Source organism: Otolemur garnettii, unplaced genomic scaffold, assembly GCF_000181295.1.
Source record: "Otolemur garnettii isolate 467f Iridium unplaced genomic scaffold, OtoGar3 scaffold00099, whole genome shotgun sequence".
In the NCBI taxonomy this organism is placed as follows: Eukaryota; Metazoa; Chordata; class Mammalia; order Primates; family Galagidae; genus Otolemur; species Otolemur garnettii.
Genome location: NW_003852494.1, coordinates 4,210,060 through 4,228,282, shown reverse-complemented (window position 1 = coordinate 4,228,282; position 18,223 = coordinate 4,210,060). Strand labels below are relative to the sequence as shown.

Below are 18,223 nucleotides of genomic sequence, written 5' to 3'. Positions count from 1 at the left end.
AGACTCGCTTGAGCCCAGGAGTTGGAGGTTGCTGTGAGCTGAAATGCCGCAGCACTCTACCCAGGGGGACAGCTTGAGGCTCTATCTCAAAAAAAAAAAAAAAAAAAAATTTCAACTGCAGTTGTTGGAATCCGACAAACTGATTCTTTGTGTGTGTGCGTGATATACAGCACAGTGCAAAATCCTTAGTTACCCTGATTCTCCTATCGTTTCTCTGATATAAACCAGAGGAAGCAAAGTCTGACAAAATCTACTTGACTGAGGGAGAAATACAAACCAGAGAGGAGAAACAAATAGCTAATTGTAGGTTTAGATTTGCATAAAATTTGCATTTCAGCCTTTACGTTGCTTCACTGCTTCAAACATCAGCATCCCTCATGGCCAAGGGTGTGGCAACCTCAACCCTTCCAGTGAGCAGTAGACCTGGCTGAAACCTTGAGATCTTCTCATTGGAAAAATGCACAGTACACAAAATTTCACATACAATTTCATGGAGAGCCCCGACCCTCTCAGATTTGTCTGCGGACTTTGAAAGGTCCTCGGAACCCACATTTAATAACCCTAAACAAAGCAAGACTAATCAAATTATTGTTGACCAGTTTCTTTCATCATCTTAGATTTTTTCTCTCTCTCATCATTTTTGCAAGAGCACTTTACTTATTAAAGGAAATTAATGCTAAAAAAAAAAAAGAAAGAAAAAGAAAGTAAGGGGTAGAAGTCAAAATGATACACAGTTACAGACCCATCCGAGCTAAGAAAGAGCAAGAAATAATCTTTGTTATCGTTAGTCTAAATAACTACGGGGTCACTCTACATTTCCAACTTACTACTTGAAGTCACTTATTTGAAAACAAGTATATGGCAGTATACATGAGACATATTTCCGAAAAGGGTTTTAGGAGTGAACTGCAAAATGCATAAGAAAACAGAAGTTGACTTACAAAGAGGTTATACATTGCCATGGTGCGGTACCGCTCCTGCACGTCCCTGTACCTTAGTTCCATGACTAAAGATTTACTTCTAATTTCTGCAATTGTTGCGAGGACAAACTTGAGATCTTCAAGGGTATTGGGGCTCTTCTTAAGGTTTCTGGACAGGTGCTATAAAAGAAAGTTCAAAGGATGCTAAATAAACATAGAAAAAAAAAACAGTAATAGTACAAAGGAAGCCCAACCTTCATGAAAAGTAGTTTTATTCATGTAGAATAATCGAGTACCTCGATTTCCTCTTGGAGATTATAGAGCTCCTCCTTTGCTGACTCGTTGAGAAGTTTTCCAAGAGAAACCACCCAGGACTTGGCGTTTTCCTGCACGGTGTTTGCCAGGGGCCCTAGTTGAAGCCTAATGCAATGCTCCTCTTTAATTAGAGAGTAGCGCATGACCTCATAGGCTATCTTGGAATAGAACTGCAACTTTTCATCATATGCTACACAAGGGGGTTTCTTGGCCGCAAATTTCTCCATCACAATAGATTTGTCCAATTTCCAGAGTGGTCGATACCGCTTCCATTTTTGTAGATACTTCATAAGACTGACTAGAATCCTGTGGATATTTTGTGGGATCATAACAGCTTGTTCAATTATCTGAGGGTTCAGAGAAATGTCATTGTAAAAGCTTATTATAACAACTTCTTCTTCCTCCCCCTTCTGAGGTGGGCATTCAATGCAGCTGCCATTCATCCATCGAACAAAATTCTGGAAAAATAAGAATTGGGGGAAAACATAGTATTTGAATATTTATTTTAGTCTTCAGTGATAAGTCTTACCTAGTAAATCGTTTTATTATTAATAAACAGTCCTACATGACAAAAATGACTACGATAACCTTTGTTCCTCCCATTAAGAGATGGACTCTATTTCCCTATCCTGGACTAGTTTGTGACTTAATTTAACCCAGTGGGAAAGGGCAGAAGTGGCATTATACAAGTTCCAAGGCAAGGATGCAAGAAACCCTGCAGCTCCCACTCTCATGCTCTTGAACCTTTGCAACTACCAGATATCTAAGCTTGAGGTAGCCCACCAGATGATAACAAGCCATTCCCAGGAGAGCCAAGGTGCCCTATCCAAAAGACAGCCAATCATCAGAGCTGTGCTTGAGGTCTGCCAGACATACAAGTAAGCACAGCTAAGGCCAGAAGAACCACTCAGCCAATCCTAGCCCACAGAACCAGGAGCTAAATCATTACTATTTTAAGTCACTAAGATTTAAAGTGGCTTGTTACACAATGCAAGCTAACTACACTGTAAATGAAGAAAACAATATTTGTTTCCATATTCACAGATAAGGCAATGCAAAGAGGCGAAATGACTGCTTAGTATCACAGAACAAGTCTGCTAATTTGGCATCTTCCTGCTTCATAGTCAAGGCTCTCTTTTCTTCAAATCAAATGTGATTCATAACGGCGAACCATGGGGGTGTTATGTATAACTTTTCTGGATAACAGTTTTACCATCTGTAAAATGTGAGTAACAATCATTACTTCTACTCCTAATATTACTAATAGTAATGCTAATACTAATAAGAGCTAATATTTATTTAGAGCTACTGGTTGCCAAACTCTCCACGAGTTACATAAGTTAATCCTCTCAACAGCTCTAGAAAGTGAACTGTGTTATCATTTCCACTTAATAGATGAGTTCATTCAGATTCTAGTTAGAAAACGTTTCCTCATTTTTTTCAACTGTGAAATATAAATCATGAAGATCAAAGAGATGCTGCAATTAAGCCATAGTAAGTGACCTAGTCACACATGTTCATTTGCAGAGATTTATTTTAACAGAATATATGCTAACATTTTCCTAAAGAACATATCAAAATTATTTTCACTTAAAATAAAAAATTCACAAAGACAAGTAATACAGCCTTCACTGAGAGCCCCCAAATCCATCTGTTAGCAATGAAGAAAGCTAAATGGGCAGGAAATATTGTGATTAATATTCACAACATCTTATAGACCATCTTTCCTATTTATTTGCTCCCTGAAAGTTGTTCTGTTTCCCTGTACAAAGACCCTATGATATAGCACCTGTAAGTTAAGAGAATATATGCAATAGAGGCTTAACAAATAACTATATTAGCATGGATTATAAAACATGTACAATTTATTCACTTTCAAGTACAATGAAATGAAATTCTCTATGCATGATGTCTACATTTATTTTTATATCAAAAAAAATGCCTGAATCATCTCTTACTGGCTGAACAAACCAAGTGAAGAGAAAGATGTCAATATGTTGAGGGGGCCTGAGGTCCCTTATGCACAAAGATGGTCCTCTTTTCTCCCTTTTGATAAGACATAAACCTTGGGTTATCTGCCAACAGATATTTGGAAACATTCACTGAGAACAAACTATGAGCTCGACATTCTTCTCTGTGCTAGGGATTCAAAAGAGAACAAAGGGCAGGTGCAGTGGCTCACACCTGTAATCCTAGCATTCTGGGAGACTGAGGCAGGAGGATTGCTTAAGCTGAGGAGGTAGAGACTATAGTGAGCTATGATGACGCCACCGTACACTAGCTTGGACAAAAGAGGAAGACTCTATCTCTAAATCTTTTAAAAAGTGAACAAAATACTCAAGTTCTATATTCTCATGCAACTTGCATGCTAGTGGCCTGAGAGAGTCAACGGAAAAATTAGCAAGAGAATGAAAAAGAAAAGGTGAGATGGTAGTAAGTGGAAGGAAGAGAACGGAAGAGGGTGATAGGATAGTGAAGAACAAGGAGAGGGCAGGAGAGGGCACTGGGCTAGTGCCACTGTCTCAGAGGAACTTGTGGCACCTGCTGGAGGTACAAGATGGCTGCCAGTGGAGCTGAGCACAGAGGAGTAGGAGCCAAGCAGGAGCTGGGACCAGAAAGGTAACCAGGTGCTAGGGCAGAGAGCACCCCCAGGCTTCACAAAGGTATTTAGTAATTCTAAGTGGAATTAAAAGTCATGAGGGGGGTGGCTTGGCACCCTTAGCACAGTGGTTACCACGCCAGCCAAATACACTGAAGTTTGTGAGTTCAAACCCGCCTGGGCCAGCTAAAAACAATAATGACAACTACAACAAAAAATAGCTGGGTATAGGGTGGCACCTGTGGCTCAAAGGAGTAGGGCGCCAGACCCATATGCTGGAGGTAGCGGGTTCAAACCCAGACCCTGCCAAAAACTGCAAAAAAAAGAAAAAAAAATAGCTAGGTATTGTAGTGGGTGCCTGTAGTCCCAGCTACTTGGGAGGCTGAGGCAAGAGAATTGCTTAAGCCTCAGAGTTTGAGGTTGCCGTGAGCTGTGACGCCACAACATTCTACCAAGGGTGACATAGTGGGGCTCTGTCTCTGGCTCTCAGGTTTCTGGCTTAAGTCATTTGGTTGATTTTGGTGACATTTCCTGGAGTAGTGAGAAAACTGGGGCAGGAACACACTAAAAGCCAGGACACCAAGAGTTTATCTTAGACACCCTCTGTCTAAGGTCCTAGGGGGAGATTCAAGCAGACAACTATGTGTACCACTACAGTACGCAGCAGAGAAGCCTGGGCTGTGGACAGAAATGTGGTGGTCACCTCCACAGTGGTGGTGTTCAAAGCCACAGCACTGGAAAAAAAGCAGCAGCTTGGTGGTGGACAGACAGACAGATGCAGCACGTAGCTAGAAAAGACAGAGTCAAGAGCGAATTTCCATAAATACCTTTTAATTTTTTCTCCAGTGGAAAAAAAGGCTTTAACAGATTGACGGAAGAACCCAATAACACATATAGAAGGAAAGGGAAAAACTGAAACGACAACAGAAAGAGAGGACAACTCATTAGAACAGAGGGCGGCAGAACCAGGATTTGAGACACTCCCAAATTTAGAGCTCTATGAGGAGGAGCCAGGGAGAGACAGAGTTGGGAGGAACCCAACTCACCTAACTTGCTTTCCACACCCGTAGTGCCCCGCCACCTGCAGCGAGGAACTGTCCGAGAAACAGCAGCACCTCTACACTCACCCTGGTGACCTCCACGCAACTCCGGACACAGTGGACACACATTTTGTCAATCTCATTTGCGTTGGGGTGAAGGATTATCTCAGGAGCAGTCAAAATGGTTTCCGCTTGGAACAAAGGGACGTTCCCCAGGATTAAAGTGTTAAAAGCATGCAAATTCCTGAAAAGATCAATGAAAATAACTGAGTACTCACTAGCATGAAATACACCTAACAATTGCTGGAGATGACCAGGATCCCAAAAACCACAGGTGAAAAGTCCACTGCAGGAAACACCACACTGTGGCGTTGTAATGAATAGTCTGAGTTTTGGTATAAATTATTTTTGTCCTAAGATTACAGGCGTGAGCCACTGTGCCAAGCCTTCCCAGGGTCTCTTTGTGGTCTTTCCTTCTTTCTGTTCCTCCCACCTGCCAAAGTCACATTGGCTCTTGACTTCTCCCATAAAGATCTTCCCCCTCCTCATTGGGAATCAGCTAAAATTCCACCTTCCTTTGGCCTTTCCTGACTTCCCAGTTACAATAGCCCCCCCTGCCATTCTCTCCCCAGAACATTATTCTGTTTTATTTCTTTAGCAGAAATCGTCTTGTCTTTGTCTGTTTCCCTGGGTCTTGCCTTTTTCCCTTATAAAGTTAGAGAACCTTGGCTCAGTGCCTATAGTTCAGTGGTTAGGGAGCCAGCCATGTGTACCAGGTCTGGAGAGTTCCAATCTGGCCGAGGCCTGCTAAACAAAAAATAAATAAATAAATAAATAATAAAGTTAGAGAATCTGAAAGAGAACAGGGGCCTTGTCCATGACCAGGGTCTACTCCCACACCTGGCACAGGGCAGACTCTAATAAACCTTGGGATGGATGGATGGATAGATGGATGGAGAGATGGATGGATGGATGGATGGATGGATGGATGGATGGATTGATGGATGGAAAGATGGATGGAGAGATGGATGGATGGATGGATGGATGGATAGATGGATGGGAGGAAAAACAGACAGACAAACAGAAGAATAGATGGATAGATAAAGAAATGGATAGATGGATTGATGAATGGACGAGTGCTAGAGTGAAATAATGGATAAATGAATGAATGGATGAGTGAACAAAAAGACCAAGGGACAATGTAGCATATTAGGAAGGAAAATACTACAGGAAGTAGCTTTTTCTAAGGGGCTGGTTTATGGAGTCTAAGTTAGAGGCAACAATGAAAAATAAACAAAATACATAGAAAACAGATTTATGGGCTCGGCACCTATAGCTCAACCGGCTAAGGCACCAGCCACGTACACCTAAGGTGGCGGGTTCAAATCCCCAGCCCGGACCCGCCAAACAACAATGACGGCTACAACCAAAAAAAAAAAAATGGCCGGGCGTTGTGGCGGGCGCCTGTGGTTCCAGCTACTTGGGAGGCAGAGGCAGGAGACTCGCTTGAGCCCAGGAGTTGGAGGTTGCTGTGAGCTGTAATGCCACGGCACTCTACCCAGGGGGACAGCTTGAGGCTCTGTCTCAAAAAAAAAAAAGAAAACAGATTTATGTAAAGGATCAATTTAGTGAAGTTTACCAAACGGGGTCCAGAAAATAAAAAGACCAAAAGTCTTTATTCTATGTATTAAACTTTTATTCCAAAGTGGATTTTAGCAGCTCATAAGAACACCTGAACTGCATTAAGAGAACCTAAAATCAAAACAGATAAAAGAAGAAAGGAAGAAGACAATAATCAGGGGAAGCACTGCTGGAGACTGACAGCCCAGGTTCAAATCCCAGCTCCTCCCCTGCAGGCCATGTGGCCCAAAGCAAGTCACTCGACCCCCCCCACACCAGTCTGTGTTCTCATCTGTGAAACGGGAGTGAGGACTGGAAAGAGTAGCACAGAAGAGAGGCTTTCCTCCATGTTGGTCTTAAAAATACTTATATAAAGAAGGTGGCGCCTGCGGTCCAAACGAGTGGGGTGCCAGCCCCATATGCCAGAGGTGGTGGGTTCAAACCTGGCCCAGGCTAAAAAAAAAAAAACTTGTATAAAGAATCAAGAGACAAAAATTGTGAATCATAAATACCTATACACTTGCTGCGTTCAGGCTACAGATTTGGGTCTAGACTTTCTAGCAGGCAAGGAGAAAGGGAAATTATGAAGTCAACAACTTACAGTTTCCCTATCATTTAAAAACAAAGCAAAATAATGAAACAGGAAAAAGAAAAAGAAAAATGCTTTCTCAGGAAGTTAAGGTTAAAGCGGGAAGTTAGAGAAATCTCCTCTGGGGTTCAGCAGGAAGAGGGAGCAGGTCGTGTGTCCTGCAAATCAGACTCTATCAATAGGAGTGAGACCATCCTCTAGGATTTTGGTAAATACTGAGTAAAGGCAAATCTCTGTTGCCAGCAGAACACAAATACACTGTGTCATTTGAAGTAGAAAGAGGGATAATTTCCTTTCTTTTTCTTTTTTTTTTTTTGCAGTTTTTGGCCAGGGCTGGGTTTGAACCTACCACCTCCGGTATACAGGGTCGGTGCCCTACTCCTTTGAGCCACAGGCACCGCCCAGTAATTTCCTTTTCGAAATGCCTATAACAAGAATATAGGCCCAAATAGAAGGTAATCCCCCATCCTATGGGGCCAAAAAGCCATCTTTCTGATTTTTATTTTGTGCCTTGCCACTCCTCTTTTATTGTCCAGTTATGTAAAATATTTCTATCTAAACACATTGTTTTTAAAACATACAAGAAGATAAACTCTAAGCATGGTGGACCTAGTAGGAGACCGAGGCAAGAAGACTGACCCTTTGAACCCAGGAGCTCGAGGCTGCAGTGTGCTATGATGGTGTTTGTAGATAAACATCATACTCCAGCCTGAGTGAGTGACAGAGCAACACCCAATCTCTAAAAAATAAAAAGATGGACTTACTTCAGGATGAGCTTTGTCAAGACCTCATACATTCTATTTTCCCAGTATTCATAGTAGGAGGCCAGCTTGGGAGCCTTGCCTGTGTTGGTGTGGATGACTAGACCCTCAACTTTGGTCAGCAGGGGTCCGACGGCAAGATACCACCGGACCATGTGCTCCACATCCCTGGTCCTTTCCCGATCAATGTGCTCAAAGAATTCCTTCACACCTAGAGAGAAAGATATTTGTTACAACTCTGCACAGAGACAGGAAGGACCCTTTTGCCAGCTGTATGTCTTGGAAATACACAAACAGCCTCTAACCTCGACCCAAAGCAGAAAACAAATCAACACCGGAAATCAAGACACATTCTGAGCAACAAATAAATGACAAGGGAGGAATGCCCCTTACAAATACAGAAGCACATCGCATCCAGCGGGCGGCTTTTCTAGCTTTGGGTGACCTTGTTTTTCTTAAATTCCTTGTTGACTAGCCTAAGAAGGTTTTAAACATCTTGTCTGAACATGTAAATGCGAGCCTATAAAAGCACAATGCACTTTGCTGTTACAAGGTTATTGACAAAAGTGCCACCGAGTTTCAGACTCAAGAATTTGTCAAACTATCTCAGCGATCCATAAAACGTGACCAAAAGTTAAGAATTACCCATGATCCTTTCAAATAAATGACTGAGATCCTTAGGAAGGGTTTTATTCCATTGAATGGTTTCATTTATATATGTTATATATATAAATGTATATATATATTTATACATAGAAATATATATACACGGTGACACCCAGGGTTTCATCATTCATTCTGTAACTAGAGCACGGAGAAGTCAGATCTACCTGGGAGTTCATCCTCATTTTTAGGTGCTGGATATTTAAAGAGATTTACGCCCTCTATTAATGAAAGCCTGGAAGAAATTTCATCTGCATTCTTATGAATCTGGTGGACAAGAGATTCGAATTTCCCAATGGCCTGTTTGCACCGAGTTATATAGTCAGCAATACCTTTGGAGAAAAAAGAAAGATATTTGGCTTCCAAGTCTGTCTCCCATAACCCTCCCACCAACATCTGTACTGTTAACATTGGAGTCCCTTCACAGCAAACATCCCACTGTTCCAACTCCTTGGGTCTTAGAGGTGGCAAAGATCCACCTTGCATTCCTGTGGGACCAGGACAAGGAACCTGGTGCCCAGAATGAACCACGTGATACACTTCTTCTGTTCTTATTTTAGCACAACTATGTCTGAATCACCACGGGAGCAGAGTCTAGGAGAGGTGGAGAAGATGGAGCTCTGTTGTCTTCCCTTTGCTGAAGCTCCCTGGACTCTCCATCTCTGTGACAACCCTACGGGGCCTACAGCCCCTCAGGTCTGGAACTTAGAGAGGTAAACACCAAGAAGGTAAAGGGCAAACCTGGTTAAGTACTTATGAACAGTCTCACAATTTATATATATAAGAAAAAAATTCAAGGCTTGGCACCTGTAGCACAGTGGTTACGATGCCAGCCACCTACACTGAGGCTGATGGGTTCGAACCCACCTGGGCCTGCTAAACAACAATGACAACTGCAATAAAAAATAGCCGGGTGTTGTGGCAGACGCCTGTAGTCCCAGCTACTCAGGAGGCTGAGGCAAGAGAATCACTTAAGCCCAAGAGTTGGAGGTTGCTGTGAGCTATGACGCCACAGCACTCTACCCAAGGTGACATAGTGAAAGACTCTGTCTCAAAAAAAAAAGGAAAAAATTCAAAATTGATCACAGACTATACTGTAAAATATGAAACTATAACATTTTTAGGGGGAAGCAGGAAGGGAAAAAAGCTTTGCGATCGAAGGAGAGATTTGACACCAAAACCAGGACCCATTAATGGAGAAATTGACAAGTTGGACCTCTCCAAACTTTAAAACTTTTGCTCTACAAAAGACCCTCCTAAGAGAAAGAAAAAACACACTACACTACAGATTGGGAGAAAATATCTGCAAACCACACATCTAACAAAGGACTAGTACCCAGAATATTTAAAGATCTCTCAAAACTCAACAGTGAAGAAAGCAAAACTCAACAGTGAGAAAATGGGCAAAAGACATAAAAAGACACTTCACTTGAGAGGATGTACTCAACAACATCAGTCATTACAGAATGCAAATCAAACCCATGATGAGATATCTTTACACGGCTGTCAGGTGGCTAAAGTTAAAAAACACTGACAACACTAAATGCTGGCCAGGATGTGGAGAAACTGGATCACGCAGATATTGCTGATGGCAATGTGAAATGGCACAGTTAGCCAAAAACAACAGGGTAACAACTAAAAAAAAGGAAAAGGGGAAAAAAGTAACTAAGTTAAATGTGCAACTAGCGTACAATTCAGCAATCGCACTCCTCAGCATTTATCCCATAAAAATGTCGACTCATGTTTACATAAAACCCTTTACACAGATGTTTATCGCAGCTTTATTCACAACAGCCTAAACTGGAAACAAACTAGATGTCCTTCCAGAGGTGAATTGCTAAATAAACTATAATCCATTGATGACTTAGAGTATTATTTAGTACTACTTAGCAAGTAAAAGGAACAAATTGTTGACATATGCAACAAGTCAGATGGCATGCCAGAGAATTAGGCTGAGCAAGAAAAGCCAATCCAAAAAAAGGTTAAATAATACAGTATTTCATTTAGATAATACTCTGGAATGGGACAAAATTACAGAAATGGAGGACAAAATCTTGGTTGCAGGGGTTAAGGAGAGGGAAGTGGATTTGACTGTAACCACTGTGCTCTATCCTGACTGTGTCTGTCCCACTATCTTGGGAGCGATCTTCTAGGATTGCAAGAAATCACCACTGGGGAGAGCTGGGGAGAAAGCACGTGGGATCTCTCTGCAATAATTCTTAGCAACTGCATTTGAATCTATAATTGCCTCCAAATTAAATTTTTAATTAAGAAAAGTAAAGGTTGCTTTCTTTTTGGAGGAGAGCACTTTGGGTCTGTAGAGTATGTAAACAGCACTCCTCTCAGCTTTGCCCCAAGGGCAGCCTGGATATTGGTTCTAAGTTCCACAGCTGTATTTTATCAACCCTCAAAAATTATTTGGCAACTATACCTGTAAACATACAAAAATTTTAATTCAAATAAAATACCCTGAAAGAATTGTGCATCCCAAAGTCTAAAAAACCATAAATAGGCCAGGCACAGTGGCACGCACCTGCAATCCCAGCACTTTGGGAGGTTGAGGTAAAAGAATCACTTAAGGCGAGGAGTTTAAGACCAGCCTGGGCAACCTAGCAAGACTCCATCTCTACAAAAAAATTTAAATTAGCCAGGTATGATGGCTTGTGCCTGGGAGGGTAAGGCAGAAGGATCACTTGAACCCAGGAATTCAAGGTTACAGTGAGCTATGACAACAATACTATACTCCAACCTGGGCAATGTGGCAAGACCCTGTCTCTTAAAAAAAAAAAAAAAGAAAGGCAATAACAAGATTTATTATATTACCTAGTGAGTTCCAGTTCAATCTCTTATATCCAGCCCTAAACACTCGGATTAATTCCTGGGAATGATCATCAAGAAGAATAGTTTCTGCCTCATTTAACGTTCCTATGAGCGTGTGATAATGATCCAACATGCGCTGTATCCCCTCCGTGTACCTGCAGGAGATCCATAGGTCATTAACATGAGAAAGTGCACAAGTGAACTCATAGAAAGCTTTTGTAATCAGCAGACTACCAAAGACCATGCACAAGTATGCAACTTTGATCAAGAGACTTGCAGAAATTTAAATCACCACCTCTCTTTTCACTTTCTGTTTTGAAAAACATTGATAATTTCCAGCCTCAGCAAGAGCAAGACCATTAGCTGGGCATAGTGGTGAGCAACTTTAGTCCCAGCTACTCAGAAAGCTAAGGCAGGAGGATCATCTAAGCTCAGAACTTTATGGTCACTGTGAGTGAGGCTGACGCCACCACACTCTAGCCTGGACAGCAGAATGAGACCCTTTCTCAAAAAGAAAAAAAAAAAAAAAACAGTTTTCATTAAAATTGTTATTTATGTTAACATTAATAGGTTTATTATTGCTCTGTTTAGACTGATGAATAAATCCATATTTTAAACATTTGTTGGCTTTAATTTCTAATGTGGTAAATACTGGAAGTTATAGAATCCATGAAAATGAAAGCTTTTGGTGGGGGTGGAGGAGTCCATAATAATTTTTAAGAGTGTGAAGAGAAGGCCAACTGCAGTGGCTCACACCTGTAATCCCACCACTTTCAGAGGCTGAGGCAGAGGATCGCTTGAGGACAGAAGTCTAAAACCAGCCTGGGCAACATAGCGAGATCCCAACTCTAAAAAATTTTTTAAAACTTAGCAGCTGTAGTCCTAGCTACTTTGGAGCCTAAGGCAGGAGGATCACTTGAGTCCAGGAATTTGAGGCTACAGTCAGAGATGAGGATGCCACTGCACTCTAGCCAAGGCAACAGAGCAAGACCCTGTCTCAAAAATAAAAAAAAAAGAAAAAGAAAAAGTGTAAAGAGTTTCCAAACCAAAAAATATACGGCTAATTTAAGAGAACAACCTTTTTACCTAAGGAATTTGTCTTCCTGGAGAGCAATATTTCTTGCTAATTCAGGGACAATAAACCCCAGCTGTTCCAAGTACTTTGTTTCATTGATAATTTCTTTGAGCACAGGTGAAAAATTGATAACAAAAACAAGTCCCTTTTCTTGAGTGGAAGTCTCATCGGCAGTGGTAGAAATCTGTGGAAGAAATGTTTAAGAGGCTCAGGAAAGGCAGACCAGGAGGCAATCAACCTGATCAATGTAACCCAAGTTAAAAGCAAATTTGAAAAAGATAAATGCTGGGCCCTTCACTGAGGCACTGGCTAGAACTAGCTGGAAGTACCCTGGTGAATAAAGTTTTTAAAGAATTCCATTTAATCACAAGGAGTTGAAAACTGGGTGATTTCCCATAAAAATCAAGAATTCGAGTTGGGCGAGGTGGCTCACACCTATAATACTAGCACTCTGGGGGGTGGGTTGCCTGAACTCACAGGTTCTTTGAGACGAGCCTGAGCAAGAACGAGACCTCATCTCTAAAATTAGCCAGGCATTGTGGCAGGCACCTATAGTCCCAGCTACTTGGGAGGCTGAGGCAAGAGAATCACATGAGCCCAAGAGTTGGAGGTTGCTGTGAGCTATGATGTCATAGCACTCTACCAAGGGTGACAAAGTGAGACTCTGTCTCAAAAAAAAAAAAAAAGGATTCTAGTACTCTCTGAAAAAAATGGGAAATTGAATCATGAGTAGCAAGAATAGTCTGAAATTAGAAAGCAGCAGCCTCTTTTGATAGGCCCTGAGCAGACCAGTTCCTAACAGGGCCTACCTGGCCCTTGCCACTCATTTTGGTAGCTACATCAGAATTTCAGGGACCTAACACTACCAGGCCATATCTTCCCTTATAATAACTGGTGTGCATTTATTGAACACTTGCTGTACGCCAAGCCCAGTGCTAATAAGGATGAATCACACAGAATGGCATTTTTCAGTAGGTTATTAATGGTCAACTGGGCCAGGTGTGGTGGTTCATGCCTGTAACTCTAACATCTTGGGAGGTAAGATGGGAGGATCACTTGAGCCCAGGAGTTCAAGACCAGCCTGAGGAAGAGCAAGATCCCATCCCTACAAAAAGAAAGAAATTAGCTGGGTGTGGTGGCCTAAGCCTGTAGTCTCAGCTACTCAGGAGGCTAAGGCAGGAGGATTGCTTGGGCCTAGGAGTTTGAGGTTGCTGTGAGTTATGATGAAGCCACTGCATTATGGCTTTAATTATAGCAAAAAAGCAAGACTGTCCCAGGAAAAAAAAAATGGGATTCGGGGGCTACTGACAGCTACTTCCATATATGGTTCAACTAATTCTTTACATGTTTATGTCATGTGATCCAACTCACTTTACAAGTGGGCAAACTAAGGTTCAGAATTGAGCCTCCTGCCCAAGAGCCAGTAGGGCTGCCCGTTCCAGCCTGTGTCCTATCCCTACCATCGTACCATCTCTGTTCTCCTTCCTTTTGGCCTCTCCTCTTCTTCCCCATCAATCCTTGCCCTTCTTTGTCTTTGATTTTGGGAATACCTCATGAGTTTGAACTTCATGAGTGGGAACAAACCAAATCTCAGGAAAATGAAACAGATGCCATTATCTGATGTGGCCAAGATCATCTAGAACAAGAGTCTGGAAACAGGCACCTTGGTCAGAAGACTCTTCTTCATGAGGTGTGGGAGGATCTGTTCTGTGGTCTCTTTCCACTGTGCATACTTTTTATCTTCATACTCCTTCATAGTCTTACCCACTTCCATATATTTTTGTTTTACCTACCAAAGAATTCAAGCAATGGTCATTCCTATACTTGAAAATAACATTTTCTTGGGTGGCACCTGTGGTGCCTGTGGCTTAGTGAGTAAGGCACCAGCCCCATATACCAAGGGTGGTGGGTTCAAACCCAGCCCCGGCCAAACTGCAACAAAAAAATAGGTGGGTGTGGTGGCGGGTGCCTGTAGTCCCAGCTACTTGGGAGGCTGAGGCAGGAGAATCACCTAAACCCAAGAACTGGAGGTTGCTGTGAGCTGTGATGCCACAGCACTCTACCAAGACCGATAAAGTGAGACTGTGTCTCAAAAAAAAAAAAGAAAATAACATTTTCTTATCCCTCGGTACACACACCAAAACTATTTTTAAATGATCTATTAACACATCTTGAAGGCCATGCGTGGTGGCTCACGCTGTAATCCTAGCACTCTGGGAAGCCGAGATAGGTGGATTGCTTGAGCTCAGGAGTCCAAGACCAGCCTGAAAAATTGTGAGAGCCTGTCTCTACTAAATATAGAAAAACTAGCTGGGCATTGTGGTGGGTGCCTGTAGTCTCAGCTACTAGGGAGACTGAGGCAAGAGGATTGCTTGAGCCTAAGAGTTGCTCTGAGCTATGATGCCCCAGCATTCTGCCCAGAGCAATGGAATGAGACTCTGTCTTGGAAAAAAAAAAAAAAGAGAAAAAGAAAAAGAAAAAAAAGACACATTTTAAAAATGGAAGTGCAGGCTCGGCGCCTGTGGCTCAAGTGGCTAAGGCGCCAGCCACATACACCTAAGGTGGCGGGTTCGAATCCCCAGCCTGGGTCCACCAAACAACAATGATGGCTGCAACCAAAAAATGGCCAGGTGCTGCGGCGGGCGCCTGTGGTCCCAGCTACTTGGGAGGCTGAGGCAGGAGACTCACTTGAGCCTACGAGTTGGAGGTTGCTGTGAGTGTGATGCCATGGCACTCTACCCAGGGGGGATAGCTTGAGGCTCCGTCTCAAAAAATAAAAATAAAAATAAAAATAAAAGTGCACAGACTTTCACAAATTTTGGAGGGTTCATTTGGAGTGGTGCGAATTAAAATGTAGGCCAAATAGCAGATATTAGATACTGTAGCCCAGGGGCTGAATTTGGTATAGTCCATGAACTAAGAATGGTTTTCATGTGACTCTAGGGATAATTAGGAGTAAACTGAAACAATAATAATCCTTCCTAACATGTGAAAACTACATGAAATTTAAATTGCAGCATCCATAAATAGAGTTTTATTGGAACTTGGGCACACCTGTTCATATAGGGCTACTTTCTTGCAACAATGGCAACTTGAGTAGTTGCAAACCCCTATAATATTTATTATCTGGATCTTTAAAGAAAAGGCTTGCCAACCTCTGCCATATAACAAACAAAAATCCATGGGTACAGGGGAGGGGTGGCATCCAAAAAATTGTGGTCATCCTCCAGAGAGGCTAAAGATCAAATATAAGAAGCAGCTTATGTGACCAGGACCTGGAAGATGTCCCATATATTAAGATGCCCAAGAGAAAGAACCCAGAAGTTAGTTTTAAATATGAGCCTAAATCACAGACAATAGGAAAGACCCTCTAACTTGCAGGCATGAGTTTGAAAGTGAGCTGCTTCTCCCACAGGCAATTCTTCACAGCCTCTGCAAGGTGCTGCCACCCAGATCTAATGACTCTCCTGGATGAGATCGGGGAGACCAACCTGTCTAGGATGAAAGCATCAAATACAAAAGGAGACGGTTCCATCCAAAGCAACTTACTTCCTGTCCTCGTTCACCTTCTAGTATCTCCTCTACTTCTTGAAATCTCAGGATGGTATGCTTAATTCGATAGAACAGAGATCGTTCCCAGTAGATTGCACCCGCTACTGGAGGGTGGTTCTTATACAGTGGTGGATTATCAAGGTTCTGGACAAAGATTTTATTGACTATGTCAACCTGAAAAGCAATCATATATTCTGTAAAGGATAAACATTCACCACATCAGCCAAAAGAGACTGAAGTTAAGATCTACGTCTTTAAGCAAATGAAAATTGGAATGTCAAGAAATATTCTAATATATAGAAAAATGTTTTTTCTACTTTCTATTTATTACTTTTTCTTATGCTCTCTAGTAATTTTTTTCCTTTGGTTTAACATCCATCCGCAATGCTCCAAACTACCTGCATACATTGGTTTGATTGAATTACTAGAAATCATGAATTATGTTCTCAACATGACCAGTGGCCAACTTACATTTTAAAAGAAGCATTTCTGTGCTCTCATGGGGATAACAGGATGTGGCAGGTACAACAACAGCTTCCCAAACGTGTCTACAGTCCTAATCCCTGACCGTAAGAATATGTTATATTACGCGGCAAAGGAGAAGTACAAATGGAATTAAGGTTGTCAATCGGCTAATCTTGAAATAGAGAAATTATCTTGGATTTTCTGGGCAGGTCCAATGTAATCACAAGGGTCCTTAAAACGGGGGGGGGGGCAGAGGAGGTCAGAGTAATTTGATGTGAAACTGGTCACTGTGACTTTGAAGATGGAAGGATGGTGTCATGAACCTCCATTATCTGGGAAAAACAAAAAAATGCATTCTCCAGGAGGGAATCCAGCCCGGCTGTCACCTTGGACACGTGTCACAAACTTCTAACCTCCGGTACGATAAGATGATAAATCTGTGTGGTTTGAAGTTACTAAGTTTGTGGCAATTTGTTACAGCAATAGGAAATTAATACAGTAGGAGACCACTTTGGGCTTGTATTTTATACTACCTCATGTTGACCCAATTATTTCACAGATTCTCATTTTATATTGTGAATAAGATAATAAGCATCTTTTGTTTTTTTGTTTCTCCAGTAGATTCTGCCTTCAGAGAAATCAGAATCTATCTTTTGTCTCTCTGTGCCTAATGCCATACAGGAACAGGTGAGCACAGAATGCATTTTTCTGAATCAATTATAAATACACACATGATCTTTGAACGTAGTGAGCGATGACTACTATAATACACACATATTACCATTATTATCACTAACTCATACACGGCCTACTACAATACTAAGTAAACAATGTTATACTTGATAAATTCTTATCATATTTCTCTACTAAATAAACAAATCCACTTTGTTTGGGTTATTTGTATTATGTGATATGCTTATTTGGTAAAATTCTACAGTTTCTCTGAATTTAAATAGGAAAGACAGATAATAGTTCAATTGCTCACATTTTGCCAAGTGTTTTTTAACTGTTATGACAGCAATTGATTTTTCAATTACCTCTTTGCAATACTGTGCAAGAATATCATTAAATTTCATCATCATTTGTCGATTAACAGCCTCCCGTGAACGAATATGCTTAAACTTTAAAAGCATGTCAAATGCTGCTTCAGCTGATCGAAGTGTCTTAAAAGATTCATCAATAAAATTTTTTGCTTCTTTCTCAATAACCTGAAAAAAAAAAAGTCAAGAAAAGAGCCCTCATGCCTCTGTAATTATCTCATAAAAACAAAGTGGCAAGAAACAAGGAAAAAAAATCAGTGGCTTGGGACGAATTTCCTACTTTAATGGAAACTGGTATCCAATTAAAAATGGCAGATCAGCTGTGTTGATTCTCTGATTTCTCTGCCTAACCAGTTCAAAGTGATAGGGAAAAAGAATTTTCACAAGTATTAACTCTTACAGACAAAATAAACACAACAAAATGCAGGACAGGACATCACAGCAGGGGAGCTAGGAATTTAACTTTAAGGAAGGCAGAGAGTTATAGCCTAATGCTGGCAGCAGAGGGCACAAGTGAGTATCTGTTTGTTCCCCTAAAGAAACCTCAAAGGTTGAGTATTTGGGGCACCAGGAAGGTGGGGTTGGTATTAAGCTGAGGGACAGGCTCGGCGCCTGTGGCTCAACCAGCTAAGGCGCCAGCCATGTATACCTAAGGTGGCAGGTTTGAATCCCCAGCCTGGACCTGCCAAACAACAATGACGGCTGCAACCAAAAAATAGCCAGGCGTTGTGGCGGGCGCCTGTGGTCCCAGCTACTTGGGAGGC

At 41.7% G+C, this 18,223-nt stretch overlaps 1 protein-coding gene across 1 annotated transcript in view; it reads right to left on the bottom strand.

The window, feature by feature from the left end:
• DNAH10 (dynein axonemal heavy chain 10) overlaps positions 1–18,223 on the bottom strand; it is a 161,990-nt gene that overhangs the window by 112,973 nt on the left and 30,794 nt on the right. Inside the window, exons 12-20 of the mRNA XM_003796031.3 lie at positions 15,952–16,128; positions 14,066–14,191; positions 12,414–12,586; positions 11,331–11,482; positions 8,675–8,839; positions 7,848–8,055; positions 4,962–5,118; positions 1,217–1,693; positions 942–1,100 (exon numbers count right to left, since the gene is read on the bottom strand). Coding sequence (XP_003796079.1) covers positions 942–1,100; positions 1,217–1,693; positions 4,962–5,118; positions 7,848–8,055; positions 8,675–8,839; positions 11,331–11,482; positions 12,414–12,586; positions 14,066–14,191; positions 15,952–16,128 — 1,794 coding nt within the window. The remainder of the gene's footprint in view (positions 1–941; positions 1,101–1,216; positions 1,694–4,961; positions 5,119–7,847; positions 8,056–8,674; positions 8,840–11,330; positions 11,483–12,413; positions 12,587–14,065; positions 14,192–15,951; positions 16,129–18,223) is intronic.